General features: G+C 40.6%; 1 protein-coding gene across 1 annotated transcript in view; it reads left to right on the top strand.

The window, feature by feature from the left end:
- The window catches only part of nell2a (neural EGFL like 2a), a 93903-nt gene that overhangs the window by 58970 nt on the left and 11341 nt on the right, over positions 1–23592 (top strand). The window contains exons 14-16 of the mRNA XM_085359383.1: positions 5453–5575; positions 8066–8161; positions 22377–22517. Of these exons, the coding sequence (XP_085215509.1) occupies positions 5453–5575; positions 8066–8161; positions 22377–22517 (360 nt within the window). The remainder of the gene's footprint in view (positions 1–5452; positions 5576–8065; positions 8162–22376; positions 22518–23592) is intronic.

Genomic DNA, 23592 nt, shown 5'->3' with positions numbered 1-23592 from the left:
CGTGTGATTTCAATCACTGTGTTTTCTCTAGTCTTCTGAGCTGTGGGCAAGTTATATTGTTTTACCCATTTGTCTTTCTTCCACTGTGTGCTCAGGCCCCAGATTCACAATGAAGATTAATTCCACAAACCCAATGGATTAAATTGTGTCACTATATTTTATGTAGTCTCCTATTAAAATGCCTTCAAGCCACTGTAGTGGAACACACAGCTATGCGCCTCCTTATAAAAGTCAATTTGTGTGATTAAACCTAGGCTTATGCAAAGGCTTGATGTAATGACTTTTCCCCCTTGCTTCAGTCAAATTACCGTCATGATCTCCCTGCAGTTTTATTGGACTGTGTTCTTCCACACAGCTACTATCACTGTCTGATACAGTGTGCAGTCAGTGGTATGGTATCACCTTACCTCTTAGACTAATTAGTAAGCCAAATTATAGTCAAATTAGGTGCCTTTATTCCTTAATGGAAAGTATATATGTGCCAGAAAACACACTTCTCCTAATGTATACCTGTGTGCTGAGATCAGTACCACCTTGGTAGTTGCAGTGGCAGTAACTGACAGTAACAACAGGAAGATGCTAAGTTACTAGCTGCAGGAATCTACCGCTTCTTAGTAATTGAACATCTGCTTGTGTTTGAAAATAGTCCAAAGGGAATGCTGATTCCTCTAAGTTGCTCACACATAAAATATTATAGCTGCGGAAGAAAAGATTAAAGCCCCCCCCGCACTAGCTGTCGCATGATGTATGTGTGACTACATCATTTATGGCGCCTTTCACCAATTAACAAATTGCAATCTCAGCAGAAACAATGGTTCCAGCATTGATGGACGAATTTCTGCACGCATTACAGTGTTGCATGTTAACCAGTCTGCCTTGGTAAAGAGGATTAAATTGACCCTAGCTCATTTCATGGCTCAGTGTTTATATGCACGATGGTGTATTAAAGGGCTGATCTGCAGATTTAGGCCTGAGAGAACCAGCATGGAACTGTGGTTTTATTTATCCTCAGCTTATCAGGGGGTCAGCGAGCTCAGACAGAAGACCATATTTTACATGAAAACCACCTGCGGTGAGGGAGGTGGATGGGCTCAGACCCCAGCTGGGGGTGGACTGGAACATGTGGACTTTGTGTACTTGTTTAAATGAAATATGTCCAGCCAAAAGCTGAGGCTCTATATGGTTGAGGGTACAGTGAGAGAAGCATGTGCAACTTTCTTTTGCTACTGTATCCTTCATCTTGAAGGTCAAGATTCCGCCTCCTTTCTCCCCCTCCACCCATTCTTCATCTTTTCCCCAAAGTGCCCGAGGTGCTCCCGGCTCTGTGAGATTAGCAGCTAATCCATGAAAGGTAGGGGATTGGTTGTGCTCTCCGTTTAAACGTTATTAAAGAAGGCTGTCCTGAGGTGTGTGTTTTTGCTAGGTGTATATGTGGACGCCTCCCCTTGTTCCTAAGGTGCCTATGTAGTTAGTGTGTGTCCCGGTTCTAATCCCCTGATAACCAGACCTGGGCCCCTGAGGCTGAGGAACCGGCTGAGGGCTGGGATGGCGGGAGACAAGGCGTAAGGCATGGATGAAGGCCACAGGTGGAGCAGGAGGTTTGTCAACAGCAGAGATCAGAAAAGATGACTTTTAATCTGATGTCTTGCAGCTGACATGGAGGGTTTTTTCCCCTCTTTTTAAAGGACATCTGTATTCTGGTTGAACAACAGGATCCCATGGGCACTTAGACTTAAAAGTTTTCAATTTCTGCTGGTCTGAACAGTGTTATGTCTTTGGCATTTTAAAGGTGCCCTAGAGAGTTTTTGTTGCAGAAGTTGCTAAGAAGTACAAAAACCATAAAAACACTTCTAGTTAAATTCCTCTCGCCTTTAAATATTCTCCTAATCAGTTTCAAAACACAGTAAAGGATTTACATTACAATTTAATTTTGTTTTTGCTTGCGGTCTTTTTTTTCTTTTTCTTTTTGCATCGTGTTAAATTTCCTGGTAAAGAAATAGTACAAAATCATTGACTGGACTGTGCATCACATCATCCAGGTGCAGATGTTAAAACAAAATGGGAAACATATTGTACAAAAATCCCCAAAACTGTGCTCCAGTCCTGGCTTTAAGTTATTAGAGGAACAAATAAATATTGGCTCTTCATCATTTAGTTTTCTTTTTTTTTTATCGTCTTGGTCACCAAAATAGGCAAACTGAGAAAGGAACAGAAGTTTTTCTTGTTGTAAAACATTATAAGATCGTAGTCTTTTCAAGCTTGGGATTGTAAAATTAAATCGGAGGTTACATTGTTTTGGGGAAAGCAGCTGGAAGGTCAGACATCAATGAAACTGGTGTTGTTTTGGCAGAAGGTGGATGGAGTCAAGCGGGAGGAGAAACAGACAGCTAGAGAGAGATCCCTGGTGACAGGCTGTACATAATTGATTGTTTATCTGTCTACAGCCTGAGCAGCAGCAGCCAGCGAGGAAATGCTTCTCTCACGCTACCACACACGTACGCATTTTAGGGATTTAGTTGGTGATTAAATTAGGAGTCGCTTACACTGAGTGCAGGAGTGTAATAAGCCTAAATTTATAAATAACCCAAATTACCAGGAACCAATACTAGAACTCAAGGGTCATAGTGATGATGCACATTCTGGATTCCCTCAAACACCCGGTGGCTCTGCTGCCTGTGTGTGTGTTCAAAGAGACAGCTTGGTGTTTGCTGCTCTGGCAGATGTGACCTTGGCAAGAAAAAAAGAAAAAGAAAAGCACCTAATTCTCTTTCCTCTCTCCTGTGCTCCTATTACTGTTTTTATATGCCCATGAGCAGACTTTAATTCTGCCCAACAGCAGGAAAGTTGTGTGTGTGTGTTACAGGAGCAGTGCAGTGGGCCCTACTAAGTGCCCTTCAATCCATCTCACACACACTTGCACGCATACATCATATTCTCGATGGAGGAGCTCATCACAATGTCACTTTCAATTTGGAAGAGCCCACGGTCTGCTCAGGAGATATAATGGATTGGGTGATGGCAGGGAAATGGATGATGCGGCTCAGGTCTACCGCAACAAGCATTCGGGTTTCTGATCCTTTCACCTTTCAGGTGCCGTCTTTAAGTCTTGACTGTCTTTACGAAGTGCAAGCATAAAAAAGCACAAAAGTTGAGCAAAATAAATAAATAAAAAAGAACGCTCCAAAAGTTTACTTCATGTCTGAAGAAAATATATTTGAGAAACCAGCTCAGAGAAGTTTGTTTATTCCCGTCCCCTGGCAAGCTTGAAGCTACCCCCAAATCCTTAAAATAACAAGAAACGGTCCAAACGGTTTACTCCAGATTAGCACTAAAAGCTTTGTATTTGTGTTTTTCAAGAGTCTTAACCCTTTTGGAGAGATTTAGTTGACTGCTTATCCGTTTAGCAACCATTAAAAGTTTTCACCACAAACAACATGATGATATGAATTGAAAAACAAGATTCTCCAGCTGAGAGAGTGAACACTGTACTGTATGGACCTTTAATGAACGGCTTGTGCTCTGCAGCCTCTCGGGCTACGATGGGATACAGAGATGTTAAGTATGGAAAAGAAGATTTCAAAAGGATAAAGTCTAGAAGGTTTTTGAGACTTATTCTGTGCTTGGTAAGCAAGTACATATCAGAATGCAATATTTATGTGAATCTCCCAAATACTATGGATGAGTATTCTTCTTTTGTGTGATTCTCAGAGGGATAAAGATCTGCTTTTATGTTCAGGGGCAGATGAAGGACTTGCATCAAGATCCATCTTCCCGTAGCAAGGGAACGGACTTAAATGCTTTAGAGTTCTTTAACTGTTTAGTGTAGGTCAGCTTCAAATAAGATTTTTTCCAATAACTCGTCATTGCATTATTGCTTCTATGTTTATTTACTGTGTAAACAAACACAGAGGCCTCGGAGGATAAAACAAAAGAAGTCAATAAGTGAGCACAGGCCAAAAACTTCTGCCACTGTATTTTTAATGACCCGTTTGAATCAAATAGTATAACAAAGCTTTGCAATTCTACCGGTGTAAACAAATTTAAAATACCGATAACTCAGCAATGGTAGTTTCTCACTTTATTAATACGAGTAATCGATAGAATGAAGTGCTTGTGAGGAAGAGACCGAAGTGGTGTTTGGTGTAAAACTCAGTACTTTTGTGACACTTGAGCATGATTTTGTTTCAAGGAAGTGTTAAGATCCACCAGCCACAAGCAAATGAAATCACATTTGTTTCAGAACACATCTTCTTGTGACAAACGAAAAAGCAGACACACAGAGAGTGATATCATCAGGATAACGTCTCCCCTGCTGCTTCAAATGGTTTCATTCACAGCACTCCTTTTTTTTAAAGAGGCCTATTTATAAGTTCGGATCCCTCAAGTAAAAATATGACAATTAATTGAGATTTCTTGTCAGCTGTCACAAGACATTGTCTTCCGTAAACAGCTACTTTCAAATTAAATGTTTTTTATTTTAAATTTGTACCTACTAGCCCTAATGGCTTAATTGTTTTCTTCTTTATGTGGCATCATTACATAGTTGCAACTGGACTGTTTGTTTTATTAGCCTTCACCCCAGGTTTTCATTTGATTCTGTTTTGCCACTTCAGTCTTCCCGAAGTTCTCCTCACAGAGGAAAAGAGATTTGTTTGCCAGTTGGCTACAGTATGTTGTCACGGGCTGTAGCCATTAGTCAAGCTTGTCAGTGATTCATAACACAGCATATCACTAACTCCACAGTGATGGGAGCCTGGGAGTTCCAGTTCTACGGGGACATTTTGTTAATGCTTGTATAAAACATTTCCTGTGGGTACTTAACACGCCAATTGTGCCAATTGCAACGCTCAAACTAAAGGCTAATGGCTTATGTACTGTATGTAAACTGCTACACAAGGATGAACCGTATTGGTGTGTGCGCGGAAATTAAAGTGTTTATTTTCTGCTATTACGAAGCAGACACTGAGACGTCTCCGTCCCTCATGATGTGCAAAAACAAAAACGGCAAATTGCAGCAAAACATCTGAGACAATTTTTTTCACGACAAATCTTGATGGAAGAGAGAAAAGTGACTCATCCTCCAGTTGGCTGTTTGTCACTGATGTCTTATTACTAGACTCACAGCTGTCTAACTATCAAGTCGTTTAAAACAAGGCACAGTTTGAAATCTTGTCCTTGTTTTTTTTTGTTAATGGTTAGTAAAACAAATCACCAGCTGGCTGCGATCATTTCTGATATTTACAAAGGAGGATAAACGCTCACTTTTCTTTAATCAAGTGTTATTTTCTTGATGCCTGTAGGTCTTTGCAGATGTGAAGACGATTTCTGAACTGTTGCTAGAGTGTTTTCCTCTGCTTATTTGGGAAGATGCTGCATAATACGAAAAGTATACTTTGTACTAGTGAGGAACCTGCTCGGATTGATGCATGTTTTATTATTGTGTTGTTTGCAGAACATGACGAGTGCCTCAGCGGACTCCACAACTGCGATGAGAATGCCTTGTGCTTCAACATGGTCGGAGGCCACAGCTGCTCCTGTAAGCCAGGCTACACGGGCAATGGGACAGTCTGCAAAGGTAATCTCACCAGGCTCATTTTGTTTTGTTAAGTCCTGCTTCACTTGACCACTGTTGTTTTTTCCCCTTGTTTTAACAAACAGTGTTTTTCTAATTTAGATGTTGTATCACATACTATATATATATATATATATATATATATATATATATATATATATATATATATATATATATATATATATATATATATATATATGATAAAACATTTAAATAGTCTTCACTTTCGGGGGGAAACAGCATTGTTTCCAGTGACCGTGTAATATGAAAAAATAAGTCGGAGTGTAATGAAGTCTTCAAGAATGTCAGTGTATTGTGTCACACAATGCACAGCCAAGAAATGTAAACAAAAACAGAATAATTTCTAGTTTTATTAATTTATTTTATTTTTTATGCTGGTTTTAATGACACCCTGGAAAAAAATACTAAACGTTCCATCCTTTTTCTCTGGGCCAAATTTAATTTAACCTCCTAAGACCCGAACTCTTCCACAGCATGCATTTTTAATTTCTCTTTGATATTTGGGCTGATTGGGGCCCGATGCATGTAAAATCAGAATTACCAGAATTACCAGATTTTTTTTTTTTTATCTGATTTTTGTTTCTAAGAAAAATGAGAGCCACAAATGAGGATATTCGTTTAAAATTTTGATAGAACAGTAGCTGTCCTCGTAAGTGGATATCAGGCCCTTGTAGAGCAAAATTGAATATTTTGGTCTAAATAACCCAAAATGTGATGTCCACATATGTGGACGCAGGGTCCTAGGAGGTTGAAATTGACTGTGGAAAGATAGAAAATGATTCCCTTTTAGTCCTCGCTGAGGTCACCTCTATTCATGCCTTTAAGGCAGATGACCTGTGATGACATATGCAGAGCCCCACCTGCAAACATATACCCCCTGGTGATTCACTCACACCCAGAACTGTGACATATTCATGCTTACCTGTTGAGAGGTCAGATTTGATAGCTAAAGGTCTGCCCCCAAGCGTCGACGATCCAAAGGGCTGGAATCACCAGAGAGTCTTCCCTTTTCTAAAATTAAGATTTATTTGGCAGGTATACCTGCTTGTTATATTGGCTTTGATGTGGTGATGCCAGGTGCACATCATCTTGCCATGTGTGGGTTTTTTTGTTTTTTTTTGAAAGAGTCTGTCAGCTGAGACCCATGTGATTAGGTTGACTTTGGTGCCGGACACCTTTTGTCGCCCCCCAACTTTTGAACTCATCCAGTCTGTAGATATGACATTTCTTTCATGTAAGACTGCATTGCTTCTCACTCTGGCATCTGCAAAGTCTTTGGTTTACTTTCATGCTTTGAATGTGCATCCTTCTTGCACAATGTTCTCTTCTGATGGCCTCAAGGTCATATTAGGGCTGAATGCAGGGTATTTATGTGAGAATATTCCTCAGGCATATAGCTCTATGGATTTTGAGCTTCTGAGTTTTTGCCTCCTCATAGAGAAGGCTATATTACATCTGTGCAGTACATGTGATTACACAATTTGCGAATCCAGCAACAGTAACCTCAAGGCACATTCTATTGCAATTTAAAGACCCTACAATAATACAGTCTTTTGTACAAAACCATTCAAACAAAAGTTATGAACAGGTAAATTAATGATATAAAATAAACATTGCTACCATCTTCATCATCAAATTTCTGTCAAAGATCATTAGTTTTAGCCATTGTTCTGTTAAGCATATCATATCATAAAGTATATGATGGTGATTCTACTCTCTCCACCACCCACTGAAAAGCCCTCTGTGACCCAGATTTAATGAGTGCCTCTGTCATGTTTGCAGTTCTATATGTGATCTCTGTGCTTTCTAGAAAATTGACCTGACCTCAGCTGGTTAATCTATTTCTTGAGTAGAAATCTATTTATGGTGGAGCTGCACATTAAGATAACTTTGCTTGGTCATGATGAGCACTAGGTACACTACACAAACATGCACATACAAATACATGATAGAAGCTGGAACCCTTCACCCAAAACTGTGCTATAATAATTTATTATAGTTTAGACAGACTCTTGCATCTGTCTTTTGGTGTTTTTTTGTATCCCCCAACTTAATGAAAGTGCAATTCTTCATTTTTGGAGTGCTCTTTTTAAGCACTGCTTTTACACGTCTTACTAAACAGGTTTTCATTTGCTTTCAGTACTTTTCACTCTTTATTCTGAGGAAGCATGGTATGATTTTTGCATATATTACATTTATTTCCATTTCCATTTGTGTCAACTTCAGTGACTTCTCTGTGTTTTGGGGACACATTAACTAACAGCCTACCCACGGATAATGAACATTTTTGAATTAACCTTGGTGAGATGCATTAATCACGCAAAATAATATTGTGCAAGCCTATAATGAATCACATCACCAAATTAGCTCTTATTCTGTATGCAAATACATATGCTGCTGCTGGTCTAATTACATAGTTAATGCTCGTTAATCTTAGTGAGTAATGGCTCCTCTCCTCTGGTGTATCTCCAGCAATGTGTGACGGATTGTGCCAGAATGGGGGAACCTGCGTTTCACCTAACAACTGTGTTTGCCAGCAAGGATTTACTGGGAAGAGATGTGAAACAGGTAAACATTTGTTTTCGTTACGCTCTTACATTTTTTTCCCCCATAAAACAAACAAACCAAAAAAAAGGAACTTTTGATTGAATGTGTAAGAAAGAACATGTTGCAGGGCGAGGACGTGTTTTACACTCTTGAGAATAAGACTAAACGAAGGAAGGAAAATGGGAGACTGTACTGTAAATGCTTTTTTTTTTTGCAGTGTTCTCACTAAGCTATATTAACTACCCCCGTGTGCATTTGAATGTGTTTGTGGCGGTGTGCATGTCCGTGAACGAGTCTGACTGTGTGGGTCGGGCCTCCGTGGTGAGCGATGAGCTTGTGCCTCTCCCAAGTGGCCCAGTGGAGGATTTGAACTGCAGCTGCAACAATAATAGGCGTTAGCCCATACATGTCACAGCCCATATTAATCAGCATGGCATTCTCCTCATAGGCTTTATGCTACATGCACATTACAGCTGTGCAAACTCCTGATGCACCATATCAAATAGGACATAATAGATGAACTGAGTGTTAAGTCAGCTAGCAGCCATTGAGATATGTGAAACATTGTGATAAGACTCAGGGCTTTCTATGTGTGTTTTTCCCTACAGTGTTGCTGATTTAAGGTAACCAAGAAACACTGTATTTCTTGTACTTGTATTTGATGCATTATATGTCTAATCTACAGCAGCAGCACCTTTCTCATAACCCATTTCAACCTTTCATGGAGTGTCCTTCAGGAGACATGTAGCCAAAGCAATAGAAAGCCATGACAGCTCTCTCACTGTGCGTGCTCGTGTTTGAATGAGGCAAGCTGAGCCCCTTTGCTTTCTCATTGGTTCAGGTATTGATTGCACATAAAGGACCTTTTTTTTACGAGGCGCCCTTTTTACTGCCCGTCTTAAAGTAAATGAATTTCCCGAGATGCTGAGGAAGGAGTGTGTGTGTGTGTTTGTATGTGCGTGTGTGTGTGTGTGTTTGAGAGTGAGAAAGAGAGTGAGAGAACTTGTGTTAACACACCTAGCCAGCCATAATGCCTTATGCTTTTCCTCATTTTGCAGCAGAGAAGGTGCTGAGAACCTCGTCCCTTAGTAATTGCACGTTCCAAGCAATCACACATTTCATTACTTTCTTTAGTGTTTTAGATCCCCACTTTCTCTCCTTGCTCCTTGTCTCCTCTTCTATTTGCCTTTATTCATTCTCCCATATCTTACAAAACCCCCCAGAAAACTAGCCAAAATGTAAAAAAAATATGGAGCATATTGCACATTTTACTGCATATTGTAAAAACGGAGACCAAGACATAAATAGAGGACACTCCTTTGTTGTAGCACAACTTTCTTCTTCCCATACTGTGCTATTATTTTCTGGGTTACTCAATCACACTTGAGACTTTTCATGCTAGCGACTTGATCCTGCATTACATCGGCTCAGTATACAAGGAAGAAACACAATGTCATGATAGAAAATAGACATCCCAAAAGATTTTTAATACCAAATGAAAAAGATATGATGAGAATTTTTTTTCTTCCTTTTTATGTGCTTTTGTTTTAAAGCTGGTCTACCTGTTTCCCTTTGTTTGCTTCCTTTGTGCTAAGCTAAAGTGGTCGTTCACTTATGATTTATATTTAAAGAACATAAAGGAATGAACTTAATCTTCTTATTTTAAACCTGGGAATGAGCAAATACAGCATGTGTCATTCCCAAAATGTTTAAACCTTCCATTTTTTGTTTTCTCTGCAATGTTTTCTCTGAAAAGAGAAAACAGTTCTTCTTAATGATGAGGCCACTGGGGCTGAATGACTGGTAGCTCAGGGATCAATCTCCTCCTTGTTGCGTCTGATTAGAATCTGAGGTTCAAACAAACGGGATCTCACATGTACACCCAATCATGCTCCTCAAGCCTCAGGCAGTGGGATTTTTTTTTTGTCACCACAGATGCCGCTGCTGTCGTTTGCACGCCTCCCTCCCACGATCTGACTCCCTCTCAGTCTTATCCAAGTCAGCCTTGTGACAGCTACCATATTGATGTTTTGTTTTTTTCCATCTGGGACCACCATCAGGGCCCTATTCTATAGGGTGAAAGCCTCTGGCATTGTTTAGTGACTCCACCAGTCATTCAGAGTGAAAAGACGAAGGTCTTTCTTACTGTCTCCTCAGCGTGACAGGAACTCCCAGTGACGGACGCGTCTGCTGCAGAAGCTCACAGAGATGTATGGGGGTTAATGTACTGTTGGATATTCTGCTCTACTGGTGGTAAGGAGGTGGAGAAGGGATGGGTAGGAGGAGGGAGAGGGGAAACTGGGTTTGGGAGGAAGAGATGGAGATGTACGGGGAGAGTGACAGATGCAACATTCAAGGAGGGAAAGAGAAGAGAGGTTGTGGGCAGGAGGGGGATGAGAGGAGGTGAAGTGGAAAGGAAGATACAGACATGTTGGGGAAAACTGACTGATGCAGAGATGGAATGGATGAAGCGAGGGGATAGATGGGTGGTTAGAGGGTAGGGGTTAGCAAGTTTTCTCTGCATTTGGATGCGGAATGAGGCTGCTAGAGTTAGGGCTGCCGGAGGAGGAGAGGCAGAGCTGGTGAATGAACATGGAAAAGCTTTCACTAAGTCTGGGCTCCTCACCCCCCCTCACAAGAACCCTGTGAGCTTTTAGAGGTCTCCCCAGGGACTCCACCGCTTCTGCTGCTGCAGCGGCAGACTGACGGCCTGTCATAAGACACCAAACTTCAAGATCCACACGCACACCTATAAGCATGCATTAACGTATGAGAGGATGCCAACAGTTTGCAAATTGTCAGCTGGCCCCCTTATTTCAGGTTTCAGTGTTTTGTGGTATGCATAAGTCGAATATTCCGCGTCTGTGTATGCATGTGAATGTGTTGTTGTCTATTTTTGCTCATGCGTTCTTGTAATTGTGTGCAGTGCACTCGCTGCCTTGTCATTGCCATTCAGGGGGAATAGATGGGGAGGGACAGGGGACACGCAGTGCTGACAGACAGACACCAGCTAGTGGAGAACTCTGACACATCATGAATTATGCAGGGTACAGCTGTGGCTGGGCGCATTCACTTCAGTCATGGATATAAATGTACGCGGGGCCAGCCATGTAATATGTGCCCTGAACATGCCGCATAGTCAACATGGTAGCCCCAGGCTGGAGCTGTATATGTTGTATGGCTTGGGAGAGACGCGCACATGCAGAAATATTATGTTTATTTTTCCGTAATGAATCTGCTTGTTTTTTCAGTACTTTGCTAAGATGTTTTTTACCTACAGAAGTGAAACAAATCGTATTAAAGAATGTCGAGGTCATCTTTTTCAGTGCTTTGTATTCTTATTGCTTATGTGTGTGATGTAGTATAGCACACTAGTCGTTTGCTCACCAAACGAAAACATATTTCTTAGACCATCGTCGATATAATCGTCTAAAAGTGTTTTTATCTTATGAACGGTGGTTAATTCTTAACACACTTTTCTTAATACCTCACTCAAAATCAAACAAGTATACACATCTTCTTAAATCTGGCTGGCTGTGCTATGTGGTACAGTTTAATACTTTTATGAAAACCATAATGCATCCTGCTGTAAACAAGCATAAATGCATACATCAAAAAAGTAAATGAATAAAGAAAAAAAAGAAAGAACTCAGAGGCACTGAAAGCATCATAAAATGTAGCTTAACTTGAAGTTATCAGAGCTTCAAGCTTTCAGCATCTTATATAATCTATGTTGCTAGGTGAAAGTGTAAGAAAGTAAACCCAGTCTACTTTAGTAAATTGGCTGCTTGATGTTGCACTTAAGCCAGATTGGAGCTTCAATTTATGTGAATTATTAAAAAAAAACACAACATAGGTAGAATAGTGCAGTAAAATGAAAAAAAGAGCAATATAAAAAAGGAAAGAAAGTGGCATTTCTGATGAGATTAATGTAATATTGAAAACAGGTCTATTTGGGCATTGGCAACAACTTGCTTTTCAAGGTTGAAGATGAAATATAAGTTATGTACACACACACACACAGGTAGATGGATGGATAGCTAGATGATAGATAGATAGATAGATAGATAGATAGATAGATAGATAGATAGATAGATAGTAGGGGTGCAACGATATTCGTATCGATATTGAACCGTTCGATACAGTGCTTTCGGTTCGGTACGCATATGTATCGAACAATACAATTTTTTTCAATTTTTTTTTTTCAATTTTTTTTTTCAATTTTTTTTTTTTGTGTCCCGTTTGGATCTATAGCCATCAGAATTGTTGTCTTGAGGCCAAGAAAGATGCCAAGAGGATTTATTTTAAGTGGATCATCATATTGGTCCATTTGATTGACCTTTATTATAATTATGAATTTATTTTATTTTCAGTTGCAAACGGGACAGACATGACTGTGGGATAGGACAGGGGGAAAGAATGAAAGAAAGAGGGGGAGAGAAAGAAAGAAAACCAAAGGGGAGAAAAAAAAAGAACAATACAAAATTTGTAATTTATTTTATCAACTTTCCTTCTGACGATGCTGTCTGTGTTGAGCGCTCAGTGAATCTGCATTTGACTACTCCGCCTAGGCTCGAGAGTGCAGCCTAGGCGGAGTAGTCGAACGCAGATTCACTGAGCACTCAACACAGACAGGATGGTCAGAAGGAAGAGCGCAGGGCAAGCTAGCGAGACAGAAGTGGACCTCCCCACCCTCATTCAGATCTGGCGTTTGGAATTATTTTGGTTTTCATGTGACGTATGACCCTGAAGGTAAGCGAGTCATGGACTAAAGTAAAACAGTATGTTGGATGTGCCATGCAATGCTCAATTACATGGGTGGGAGCTAGTGTGTTAGCGCAGTTAGCTCGTTAACGTGTTGGCCGTCTAGCCCCTCTGTATAGGGTAGCTCGTTAACGGAGATTTGCCGTGTTGTGGCGTTAAGGTTATTTCAACGAGATTAACCTGAAAGCACTAGTGGGAACACAACGAATATGACTGCACATTTACACCGACATCATCCTAGTGCAAAGACAAAAACAAGCATGCATGCTACAAACTTTAGCCGAGTCATTTAGACAGCTGTTAGCACATGATTCTCCTTATGGAGACCTGATATGTTTAATATGCTGCTGAGAATATAGCCCAGAAGAAACGGATAGTATAGCTTTTATTTTGGAAAGAGACATTTCTCTGTAATAAACTCTCTTTTCCAAAGATGAGTGATTCCTCAATCAGATACAGGGCTCGCAATATCGCTAGCCCGACGTCCCGGGGCTATCTCTGCCCTGCCTGTCGGGCTATTGTAGGAAGGAAAAATATATGTCAATGCTTTTGCATTCTTTCAGAAATGTAGCTGGGTAATTATGTCATTGGGTGAGCCACTGTCAATATGTGACATATTGAAATCGTGTTTGAATTTGCGCTTGTTTTTTTGCTTTCACTTTGCAATCGCACGAACTGTGTATAGAGAGCGACAGCACTGATCTGTGAGTGATGATAATTTGTGCACCAATTCCTCTGACATCGTCTTATTAATTGTTAGCTTACTATGCAAACATGACAAGTGAAATCTCCCGCAGCTTAAACATGTGAGAGGTTGATCGCGCAGAGAATCGCTGAGCTTATGTGAGTGCGGCAGGATATATATTTCACTACGATGACCTGGATGATTGAGAACCTTCACAGACAGATATATATTTTAGTTCTGCTGAGCCAAATAAGACAGGTCAGGGTGAAGAAGTGACAGCCAAATAAAAGCTTACCACAAAACGGAGAAGTTATGACAAATCAGACTATAAGGCAAAAAGAAAGTGCAGCTTTATGGTTTCATGGACAAAAGAATTTCTGTGGCTGCAATATGACGAGCTAAAAAACAACACGCACAAGGGTTAGGGTTAAATTTAAAAACTGTACTTTTGTGTTAAAATATATATTTATAATTTTAATAAATGACAAATTAAAAAGGCATGAACATTTTTTTGTATCGAAAAAATATCGAACCGTGACACCAAAGTATCGAACCGAACCGAACCGTGAATTTTGTGTATCGTTGCACCCCTAATAGATAGATAGATAGATAGATAGATAGATAGATATCAGAAGTAAAGAAATCATCGTGACGCATCATTTTAGACCGCTAAAGGATATTATTACCTTAAATAAAGCCTTTCAGTTGTTTCATATTTACTTCTGAGAAATTCTGCCTCCTCTGTTTTTATACCAAATATTGTTACTGACGTGTTGCCAATTAGCCTCGATAGTTGGATAATGTTCTTCTAGCTCTTTCTTTTTAGTATGATTTACTCATTTCTTAAAATTGTACATTTTCTAAATATTTGATATGTTTCAGTAAAATATGGCTTCATATTTACCTTGCAATATAAAATCCCATAACCACTGTTTTGTATGAATAAAGTAAATTAAATTGGATGCCTTTGCATAACTAGTAAATTGGTAGATATGATGATACCTGCTCATGGCCATGTGATTCAAATCCAGTAATTCCCTGTGAAAAGAAAGTAAAAGAAATTATTTTCATTTGTATAATTAATTTTTTTTCTCTATCCAGTCCCATCTAAAGGTACTTAGCCTTATTAAGATAAGTGGGCAGGAGGAACTATTAATCTATGCATCCTAAAGCATCTCTAGATATGAAACCTTTAGGAAAGCACCTCGTACATGTAAGAAGATTTTGTAAGGCCTTTATAAATATCGTAGCTCTGATAATCTTTTAGCTAACCAAGGACCTGCAATACCTCTATGAAATAATAATGGAAATCCACTCCTTGTTTAGGTTTTAGATTTGTGTTTGCCGACCTGTTCCTACAAGATGAATGGGGAGGTTGTGTCTGCATTTCCTTTATTTTCAGCTCATTAGCTTTTCCTTTCAAGCCTCTCTAAGCCTATTAGGATGCTTGGCCACCAGTTAAAATTTTCTGTCACTGTTCTGTCAGATCTGTAATTAATGGCCATCTCTGCTGTCCTCGGCTGGCCTCTTGCTAGTTTCTCAAAAGGACACTGTGGGATGCTGAAGGGAGAGCAGCATTTGATCAGATGCTCGGGATGGACACCTCTGCATTTCATCTCTCAATTCATCTGCAGTCTCGAATCCTTGTGAGCAGTTTTAATCAGCAGGTCCAAATTACGCAGAGGCTATTTTAGCATCGACAAAGTTCTTTGAGGACAAGGAGAAAGAGATAAAAGATTTTTATGTTTGGTGTTAATGATACAATTTAGATTTGTCACTCCTACACACTCCTGGAGGCTAATGTTCAAGAGCACGATCAAGGAGTGCTGGTGCAGCACACCTACACTGTAAAATGATGTTTTATTGAAAGAAAAAAACCCCACACTTGGTTACTAAAGTTACAATCATTTGGCAGCACACGTCTTCCTTCAAAGTCTTGTTCTCATGAAGAGACTTAATCTAAAGAGAATGTGTCTTTTCATCAGTGTTGCTAAATTGTTTGCTTTACCAAAGAAATATTCTACGAGTTTTAGCAACCTTTGCTCAAATATTTCTTCCTGTTGTGAGAAAAGGGAAAAGAAGAAGGATGGGAAGTGAGGAAATCATTTGTTTGAGGAGGCAATGGGTGAATAGTTGAGTGGGGAAGAAATGATATTTAATTAGTGGGTGATAGCAGATACGAGGGCATAAGAGTAGAATAGAAGAGACAAAAAGTTGGAGAATAAAGGAAGGGAATTATAACAGGGTATAAAAAATGGAAGGGGCGGGTGGGGGGGAGCAGTGAAGAAGAGGAGGAGGATAGGAGGAGACGCGGGGATGGCCAGTGAGTTCATGAGGAAACCTTGAAGGCAGTGAGAGAGTGCTGAAGTCATGCTGGCATATTGACTGGGACAGAGAGCAGAACGGGGCCAGACAAACAATTTGTTCCCTCAGACCTCATTTACATTGATGTTGAACTCGAGGAGGGTTGTCAGAGTTTTAGACAACATGACAGATTAGACAGAGAAAAAAGAAGAGCGGCTTGAAAGATGGACTAAACGGCAGATAAACCAGATATCCGACAACCCCAGTCACGCAGGCCGGAAGATAAATATCAAATAAAAACACATTCAGATGATAGGGCCAGCACTAAGTGTTTTATATACAGAGAGATGGGTTGCATGTGTATGAAAGCGGACCACTCCAGGGTAAATTTTATAACACTGCCAACAGTTATTGGAGCTGCTGATTGTTATAATTTGAAACAGCGAGAGCAACGGTGTGTGTCCCTACAATAGCCTGCATCTTTGAAAGCTTCCCTAGGCACCTCCCACCCACCACTAATGAATATCTAAAACCACATTCATTTTTTTTCCACCCTCTTGACAGCTCCCGTGATGCATCTCTGACAGCTCCCATGATGCATGACGCTCCCTCCTTCCCTCCACAATTTACCCACAAGGCCTCGGGGCCCGCTCAAGCGGCTTGTTTAAGCACAGTGATTATGTATTCATTATTTATTTAGCGTCGGCCTTTCAAAGCACTCTCTCCATCACCTGTAATTAGTGTGTCTTAATTAGGCCTCGCTAATGGCCGGAGTTGTCGTTTAGCTGCGCGCAACCTGCTGCTTCTACCTAAATTACACATCTCACAGGGATAGGCGACCACTGTACCTGCTGCAATGCAGCGATCTGCACTGGCCACAGAACAGCTAGAGTACATTTAAATTAAAATGCTTGCTTTTACTCTGCAGGCTAGTATACACTAGATCTGTAAATGATATGTTTTGTGCTCTCCTTTGAGAGAGGAAGAAATAGTCATTATTTTGAAAAACGCATATGTGGAGCAATGTAAGCATCCTTTTGGTGTTTATATCAGTCTGGCATGAAATCAGTAAGATTTACACTGATTTTCACTGAACACAGCTACATTGCATTAGGTGAAAAAACTTACTTTAACAGTGAGAATAAAACAAACCTTAAAGCCAGAACAACTGGATTAAAGCTTCTTAAATATTCCACTAATCTAATAGCAATCGTCAATCGATCTGTGGGTTCGTCATCATCATGGGAAATTGCACATTCCACTCTACACATTGCATTTTTTATGTTATTAGTATTAAAGCTCAAATATTTGCCTTTCAGTATGACCGGTTCAATTCATTCAAATTTCCTTTGACTCAAACTTTGAGTCATAGTATTGTAAGAAGCATTTTTATGCAGACATGCATGCATTTCTGTGAAGAAGAACATTTTACTGTGCACCATTTGCTGTCTATCCACCACAGCATGCTAATCTTGAAGTGCTGAAAGGCGTGCAGGCACATGGCAGTTTTATTAAATACAGTACATGTACAATACCATGTGATAACTTACACTACATGTAAATGTAAACTCTTTAATCGGCCTTCTCTTTTGGCCTGGATCTACAACCTGCAAATGTCAATCACAAGCTGGGGCACACCGAGCCTCTGGCCGCTTTGACCACTGAACAAGAAAAAATAAAATAAAAAAATGACTGTGTCCTGTTTGTTGTAAAATGAGAGAGCAGCAGTACTTTGTGCAATTTTTAAAGCAGCGGTCCCCAACCCCCGGGCCTCGGACCGGTACCGGTCCGTGAGTCGTTTGGTACCGGGCCGCGAGAGTTGAGGCTCAGGTGTGAAATTTATGGTTTTCAGGGTTTTATCGGTTTTCAGCGTTATTTTGTTATCGCTTTTATCGTTTACTCGGTTTTCCTGGGTCTTTTCACCTGTGTTATGAATAAATTTTCTTTTTTTCGGTACCGGTACTAGTTTTATTTTGTTGTATTTATCCGCGACACCTTAAAGGCCGGTCCGTGAAAATATTGTCGGGCATAAACTGGTCCGTGGCGCAAAAAAGGTTGGGGACCGCTGTTTTAAAGTACTGAAATTACTGTGCTGGCCTTAATGGTTAGTTTGAGGTAATTATAAATTGCTGCACTTATCTTGATGGACATTTTTAATTTTATTTATGTTGAAACTTTGCATATTGACAGTTTTCAGTTCTTCAGTGCCTTAACCTTTATAGCAGAAAATGTGGACAATTACAACTTGTGAAGGTTATGTTCCTTCTTTTTTTAAAGTCCTGTCTGCGATACAGTGAACCAGTCATGTACATGGGTTGACTTTTAATTGTTAATACAAATAAATACTGTCATTGCAGATTCAAAAGTCCCTTCTAGCATGACTTCTGGTATTATAAGCTTCAAATTAGAAGTTTCCAGCACATGTTTATTTTGTGTCTCAATGCTCTTGTTAGCTCATCTATCAAACACATCCATACTCTTAGGCAGACGTTTTGCGATTAAAGGACCTCTCTGGGTTTTTTCCTTCTATTTTTATAACTAAAACAACCATCGCAAAGCAGTTTGTAGTCTCAGCTGTAGGCCTGCTTTAAAGGGTTGGGGAGACTTGCATGCAGACTGATTGCATTCTGTATGCTCTTGCAGCTACCAGTTGTTCACCAGACTTGTTTCCAATTTGCCGTGATTACTCATCCACTCTCCTACTCAAGTGCTTGCAGATATGGATTTGCTTTTCAGTGTCTGTTTCATCTTCAGGAAGTCAGTGTGTAACTAAGTTTGCCTTAGGTTTCACAGCGATTGATTTATGTGAGTTCACTCTTTCTCTTAATGAAGACTGAGGATCAGTGACAATCACTCAATTACACTTCACTATACATAAAAGAACAGCGATCAGCAATCCATTTCTTACGTTATCGCCTCCGCAAACATTATTATCGACTCTCCGGTCTTTTCTCAGCCTTTATTTTAAACCTGATCTGACATGACAAATTCAGCCTATTTTAAAATCCACTTATATTCCACTGGCATTTGACTTGACAAATGGCAGGGTGAGCTGTTGGTGTGAATAATTCTTCCCTGTGCCAATCAGGATTATCAGGTGGACTTGCAGGGAAATGGAAATCCTTTTGAAATAGGTTACTGTACGGGAGATGTACACGTGGCAGCAGTGACAGGCTTTGCAATGAGTGATGCAAGGCAGCAGAATTGCATCCTAACCCCTAGGGCTATCTGTCAGTCAAAGAAGGGAAGAAAAAAAAAAACAGGGGAGGAAGAATAGTGAAGGGAAGGAAAGCTGGAAGGGGAAGTCAAAGAATTGCACCTTTTATGCATCAGAATAGCCAGTGAGAATGATGTGAAGTGGTGTTCAGGAGCAGAAACAATGAAAGGTAGACATGAAGAGAAGAGGTAGGCTAAACTCATCTCTAAACTCTGGCTTTTTCTGCTCAGAGGGGGAGAAAACCACAGGGATTAGCAGCGGTGACAATTAGAGCACCTCTATTTTTGCATTAGATTTGAGACAGGCGGCTGGCGGAAAAAGGTAACACACGGACAGGTGAAGGCAGAGAATGAATATAAAGGGAGGAAGGGTGGTTCGTGGCAGAGTGGCATAACAAGCCCAGGAGGAGGGCAGAGAAAAGATGGTCCTCTTGTTTCTCACTTTGTCCTCTGAGAGCTGCCTTAATAGAGCCCTTGTTTCCAGGCTGCCACTCAGGATAATGAGTAGAATAACTGCAGTGTCTCTTCAACGATTCCTCCTCCATCTCCTCGTCTTTCTAATTTTTCTTCCTACTCCTCTTTCTGTCCTCCACCTTCTTGCGTTTATCTTTGTTCTCCTCCTCATCCGGCCCATCCTCTTCCCCTGCGTAGGTATTTCTGTGTTGTTTTTCTAGTCTTTCATGCAGTGAGGTAAGTCCAAAATAACTGCTGTACTGCTGCCTTGACCTCTCCAGGAGAGAGAAGCATTTTTTTATTTTTTTATTTATTTGTGATGGTGATGGGGGTTTTTTGGACTGGGTTTTATTTTTCCAGTGCAGAGAGGTAAAAAAAAAGAAAAGAAGAAGAAGCACGACATGATTTAACAAGTAAAAATACAGCCATCCACTTCTGTGATTCAACAAAAGCGAAAGCGCCATGATTCAGTAGTGACGGCGCTCCTCGGCAGCGCCCTTGTCTGACTGTCGCTGTTGATGGTTTAATTACAACGATCCTCCAGATGATAAAAGGGGAGGCAAGACTTTTTGTGTGTGTGTGCAAGCGTGCCGCATCTCCGCTGCACCTCGCACACCGAGCCTTGTCGGATCCAAGGTGCGACAACAATGAGTTGCATTGTCCTAAAACATTGCAGCACTTTAAAGGTTGATTTGACAGAAGGCTGAAAAGCGCTGCGCCATAATTGTAGCTGACAAGGTTTGCGAAGATAAAAAGGGGAAGAAAGACAAACCTTTTGCTGAAGGTGTAACCCGCTGTTGTTACAACCAGACAGCCGAGCGTTTTAAATACACCTGAATGAAACTGGCTGAAAATAACCCATTAGCATATTTTTAGACTGACTTCGCCCTCGGTGTTTGTTATAAATAGAATCTGACTACTCAGTTGTACTTTGAACTACTTCACACAACCGCATTGGAGAGAAGAGAATCATTCCAACAAATTTAGCATGATTTCTTTTTCATATACTGGCAACACCACCTCACGCAGCTCCTCCCTTTAAAACCTCCCAGCGCTTTTATCGCCCCTGGAATTCACAGGCAACAAAGAGCATTGGATATTTCTCTTCAGGAGTGGGGTGAATTCATATTCATTTTCAAAGATCGGCTGGTTATGCTATTTGCTGCAGACTCGCGATTTAAACAGCGTCCTTTAAAGCCAACATTGCTGTCCTTAGGGGGGGGAAATAAGGTGCTCCTTTCTCACCAAACTGATATAATTGGTGAAGTGTGTTTCACTTTTAAAGTCTGCCAGCTTGTAGGAGCGAGATTTTTTTAAACCTCACCAATGTGGAAAGTTTTTTTTTTTAATTTTAGAAAACCTGCAGTTCATGCAGACAAATGCGGGTGATTTTTAAATAGATAAAACCCTAATCTGTGGGACATTTGATCAACGATTAATCTGCTGCAGAATTCTATTAAAAGGCTGAGGGCTCATTAGCCAATAGATCTTAATCCCATTACTGCCTGGGCGGTGGAAGGGGGGGGGGGGCTCAACCATGAGCCCGTCTGCCTGTAGCTCTGTGGGGGATACTGTTGCAGGCAGTCGCAGAGAAGGTCATACACGGCACACTGCCATTTTCATAATGAGAGCAGAGCATCATGCATCATGCACAATCATAAAAAAGCCATCACTGGCTATGCAGACACATTTAATCACGGTGCATGTCTGGACCTAACATATTTAGCCCCACTGCGTAATAACAGGCTTTATTTCCTCTCTCGTGTGGGCCCAGTCCTTAGTTTAATTAAATGCGAGCTAAAATATCAGAGTAATCTTTCTCTCTGTGTGTATTAGGCTCATTGTTGAAACCTGTATTGGATTTGTTCTTGGTTGCTGCTTGCAAGGCCGCTCGTCGTAATGAAAGGGTTGAAGGTTGGCCAGCTGTAGGCAGAAAGACTGAAAGAGAAAAATGAGAATTAAACAGAATAAAAGAGATAAAAGCAAAAGAAAAATGCACCCAAGAAGAAAGTCAGAACGTGTAAGCTAAACAGAAGAGCTGAAGGAGGCAGCGTCAAGGATATTTCTAAGTGGACCTCTGTGAAAACAAACATCACCTCCATCTATTGACAGCCACCCACAGGTTGTTAGAAGCTGTGCCAAAGGCATTATAGAAACTCCTTTGTCCGAGCAGAGTTGTAGAAAACTGTGCACGCACTGTGGAATTTATTTGTTTTACTGCATATTTTGATGAGAAGATGAGACTGCAAAGGAGCTTTATGGCCTCTTCAGATACAAGCTAGTAACATCTCTGTCTTCCTACAGTAAACTATTTTTAGCTGCTTCTTTACTCACAAGGGGGTTGCCATGGAAGGTAGCTCCACGTGTTTGATTTGGCAGATTTTCTTTATGCCAGATGCCCTTTCTGACACAACCCAAAGGGATTTGTGTCTCCTCTCAGGATCGAACCGGGGATCTTTCGCGCGTATAAGCCACCATACTGCGGAGCCGCTCCCCGCTGCTGTCTTCCTAGAATAAGCTTGTTATGTTAGATTCATTCATTCCCTGCTATCTTTTATTGATACAGATGTCCTTCTCTGGCTGTGAAACTATGCTTGATCAATAAAGCCTTCGGACCAGATTTACTGATATGCTAGACATGTTGTTTTATCAATTATGAATCAGTCGGTGTTGAAAATGCCTGCCAGGCAAGAATGCAGCTGAGCACCCTCATTCACTGTACAAAACTATTTTGAACCAACATGATATGTTGACTAAATCCGAGGTGACTTTTCTTTTTCTTCATTTCTTTTCTTATCTTCTCTCCGTCTCCAGATATTGATGAGTGTGCGGACGGCTTTATCGAGTGCGACAGTAAATCCACTTGTGTCAACTTGCCCGGCTGGTATCACTGTGAGTGCCGGGATGGGTACCATGACAACGGCCTGTTTTCCGCCAATGGGGAATCATGTATAGGTGAGTAGCCCGCCTTCACATACACAACACAAATATTGGCGATAAAGTTGTTTCAGGTTAATTACGTCTTTATTTAGCACACCACACGACACAGTAAAAAAATGAACACATAATTGTGACATTTCACACACTAAAAAAAGAAAATAAGTCGAATAATTCAGATCATTTATAAAAAAGTACATAAATATGATCGTGTAAAATTCTGAAAGTCTTAAAAGAAGTTGGTAGAAATTTCACACTTACCAAAACTAGACCTAAAAATTTTTATTTTAATGTTTTGTTTTTTTTAAGAATTGTGTTTATAAGTCTATCCGATTCTAAAAAAAAATGCCAAAAATGTGTCCTGTTGGAATTGACATAACGCTACGCCATAGAGAGAAAACTGGAAGCTGTTTCAGGCAGGAAACATACATAACATACTTCACTCTCCTCACGTTATATAACAAACAAACAATCCCAGTTATACAGTCCCAATCAAAAGTTTAAAGCCACACCTCCTTAAAAAAAGTACACCCCCCCGAAAACAGAAATCAAAGTTCCAAACATGAACTCATTAATGATTAGCTCCACCGTTATTGCTGATCATTTCAAAAATTCAGTGTGGCATGCTTGATGCAAGTGTTTCCATGAGGTGAGTGGGAACATTTCTCCAAGTGGTGAAGACGGCCGCATGAAGGGCATCAAAATGTCCATTTTTGTAAACTTCCCTGCCGTCCATCCCCAAAGCTTCTCAACTGGATTTAGATCAGGGGAACACACAGGATGGTTCAAAAGCGTGATTGGGAAATCACTCTTTTGGACCTGGAAGAAGTCCCTTGTCCTGTGAACATTGTGTACTGTAGCATTGTCCTGCTGATAAACCCACTGGTTACCACACAGACGAGGGCCCTCAATCATGAGGGATGCTCTCTGCAACATCTGGACATAGCTAGCGGCTGTTTGACGCCCCTGCACCTCCTGAAGCTCCATTGTTCCACTTAAGGGAAAAGACCATTATGGCGCCCCCTCCACCGTGGCGTGTAAAAAACATCTAAGGTGGGATCTGCTCATCATGCCAGTAACATTGGAAATCAAG

The sequence above is a fragment of the Diplotaxodon limnothrissa genome, linkage group LG7 (assembly GCF_057381915.1).
Source record: "Diplotaxodon limnothrissa isolate DT_005_m linkage group LG7, D_limnothrissa_male_GT1.1, whole genome shotgun sequence".
NCBI classification, from domain to species: Eukaryota; Metazoa; Chordata; class Actinopteri; order Cichliformes; family Cichlidae; genus Diplotaxodon; species Diplotaxodon limnothrissa.
The sequence above is the reverse complement of the archived record's forward strand: the minus strand, read 5'-3'. Positions and strand labels throughout refer to the sequence as shown.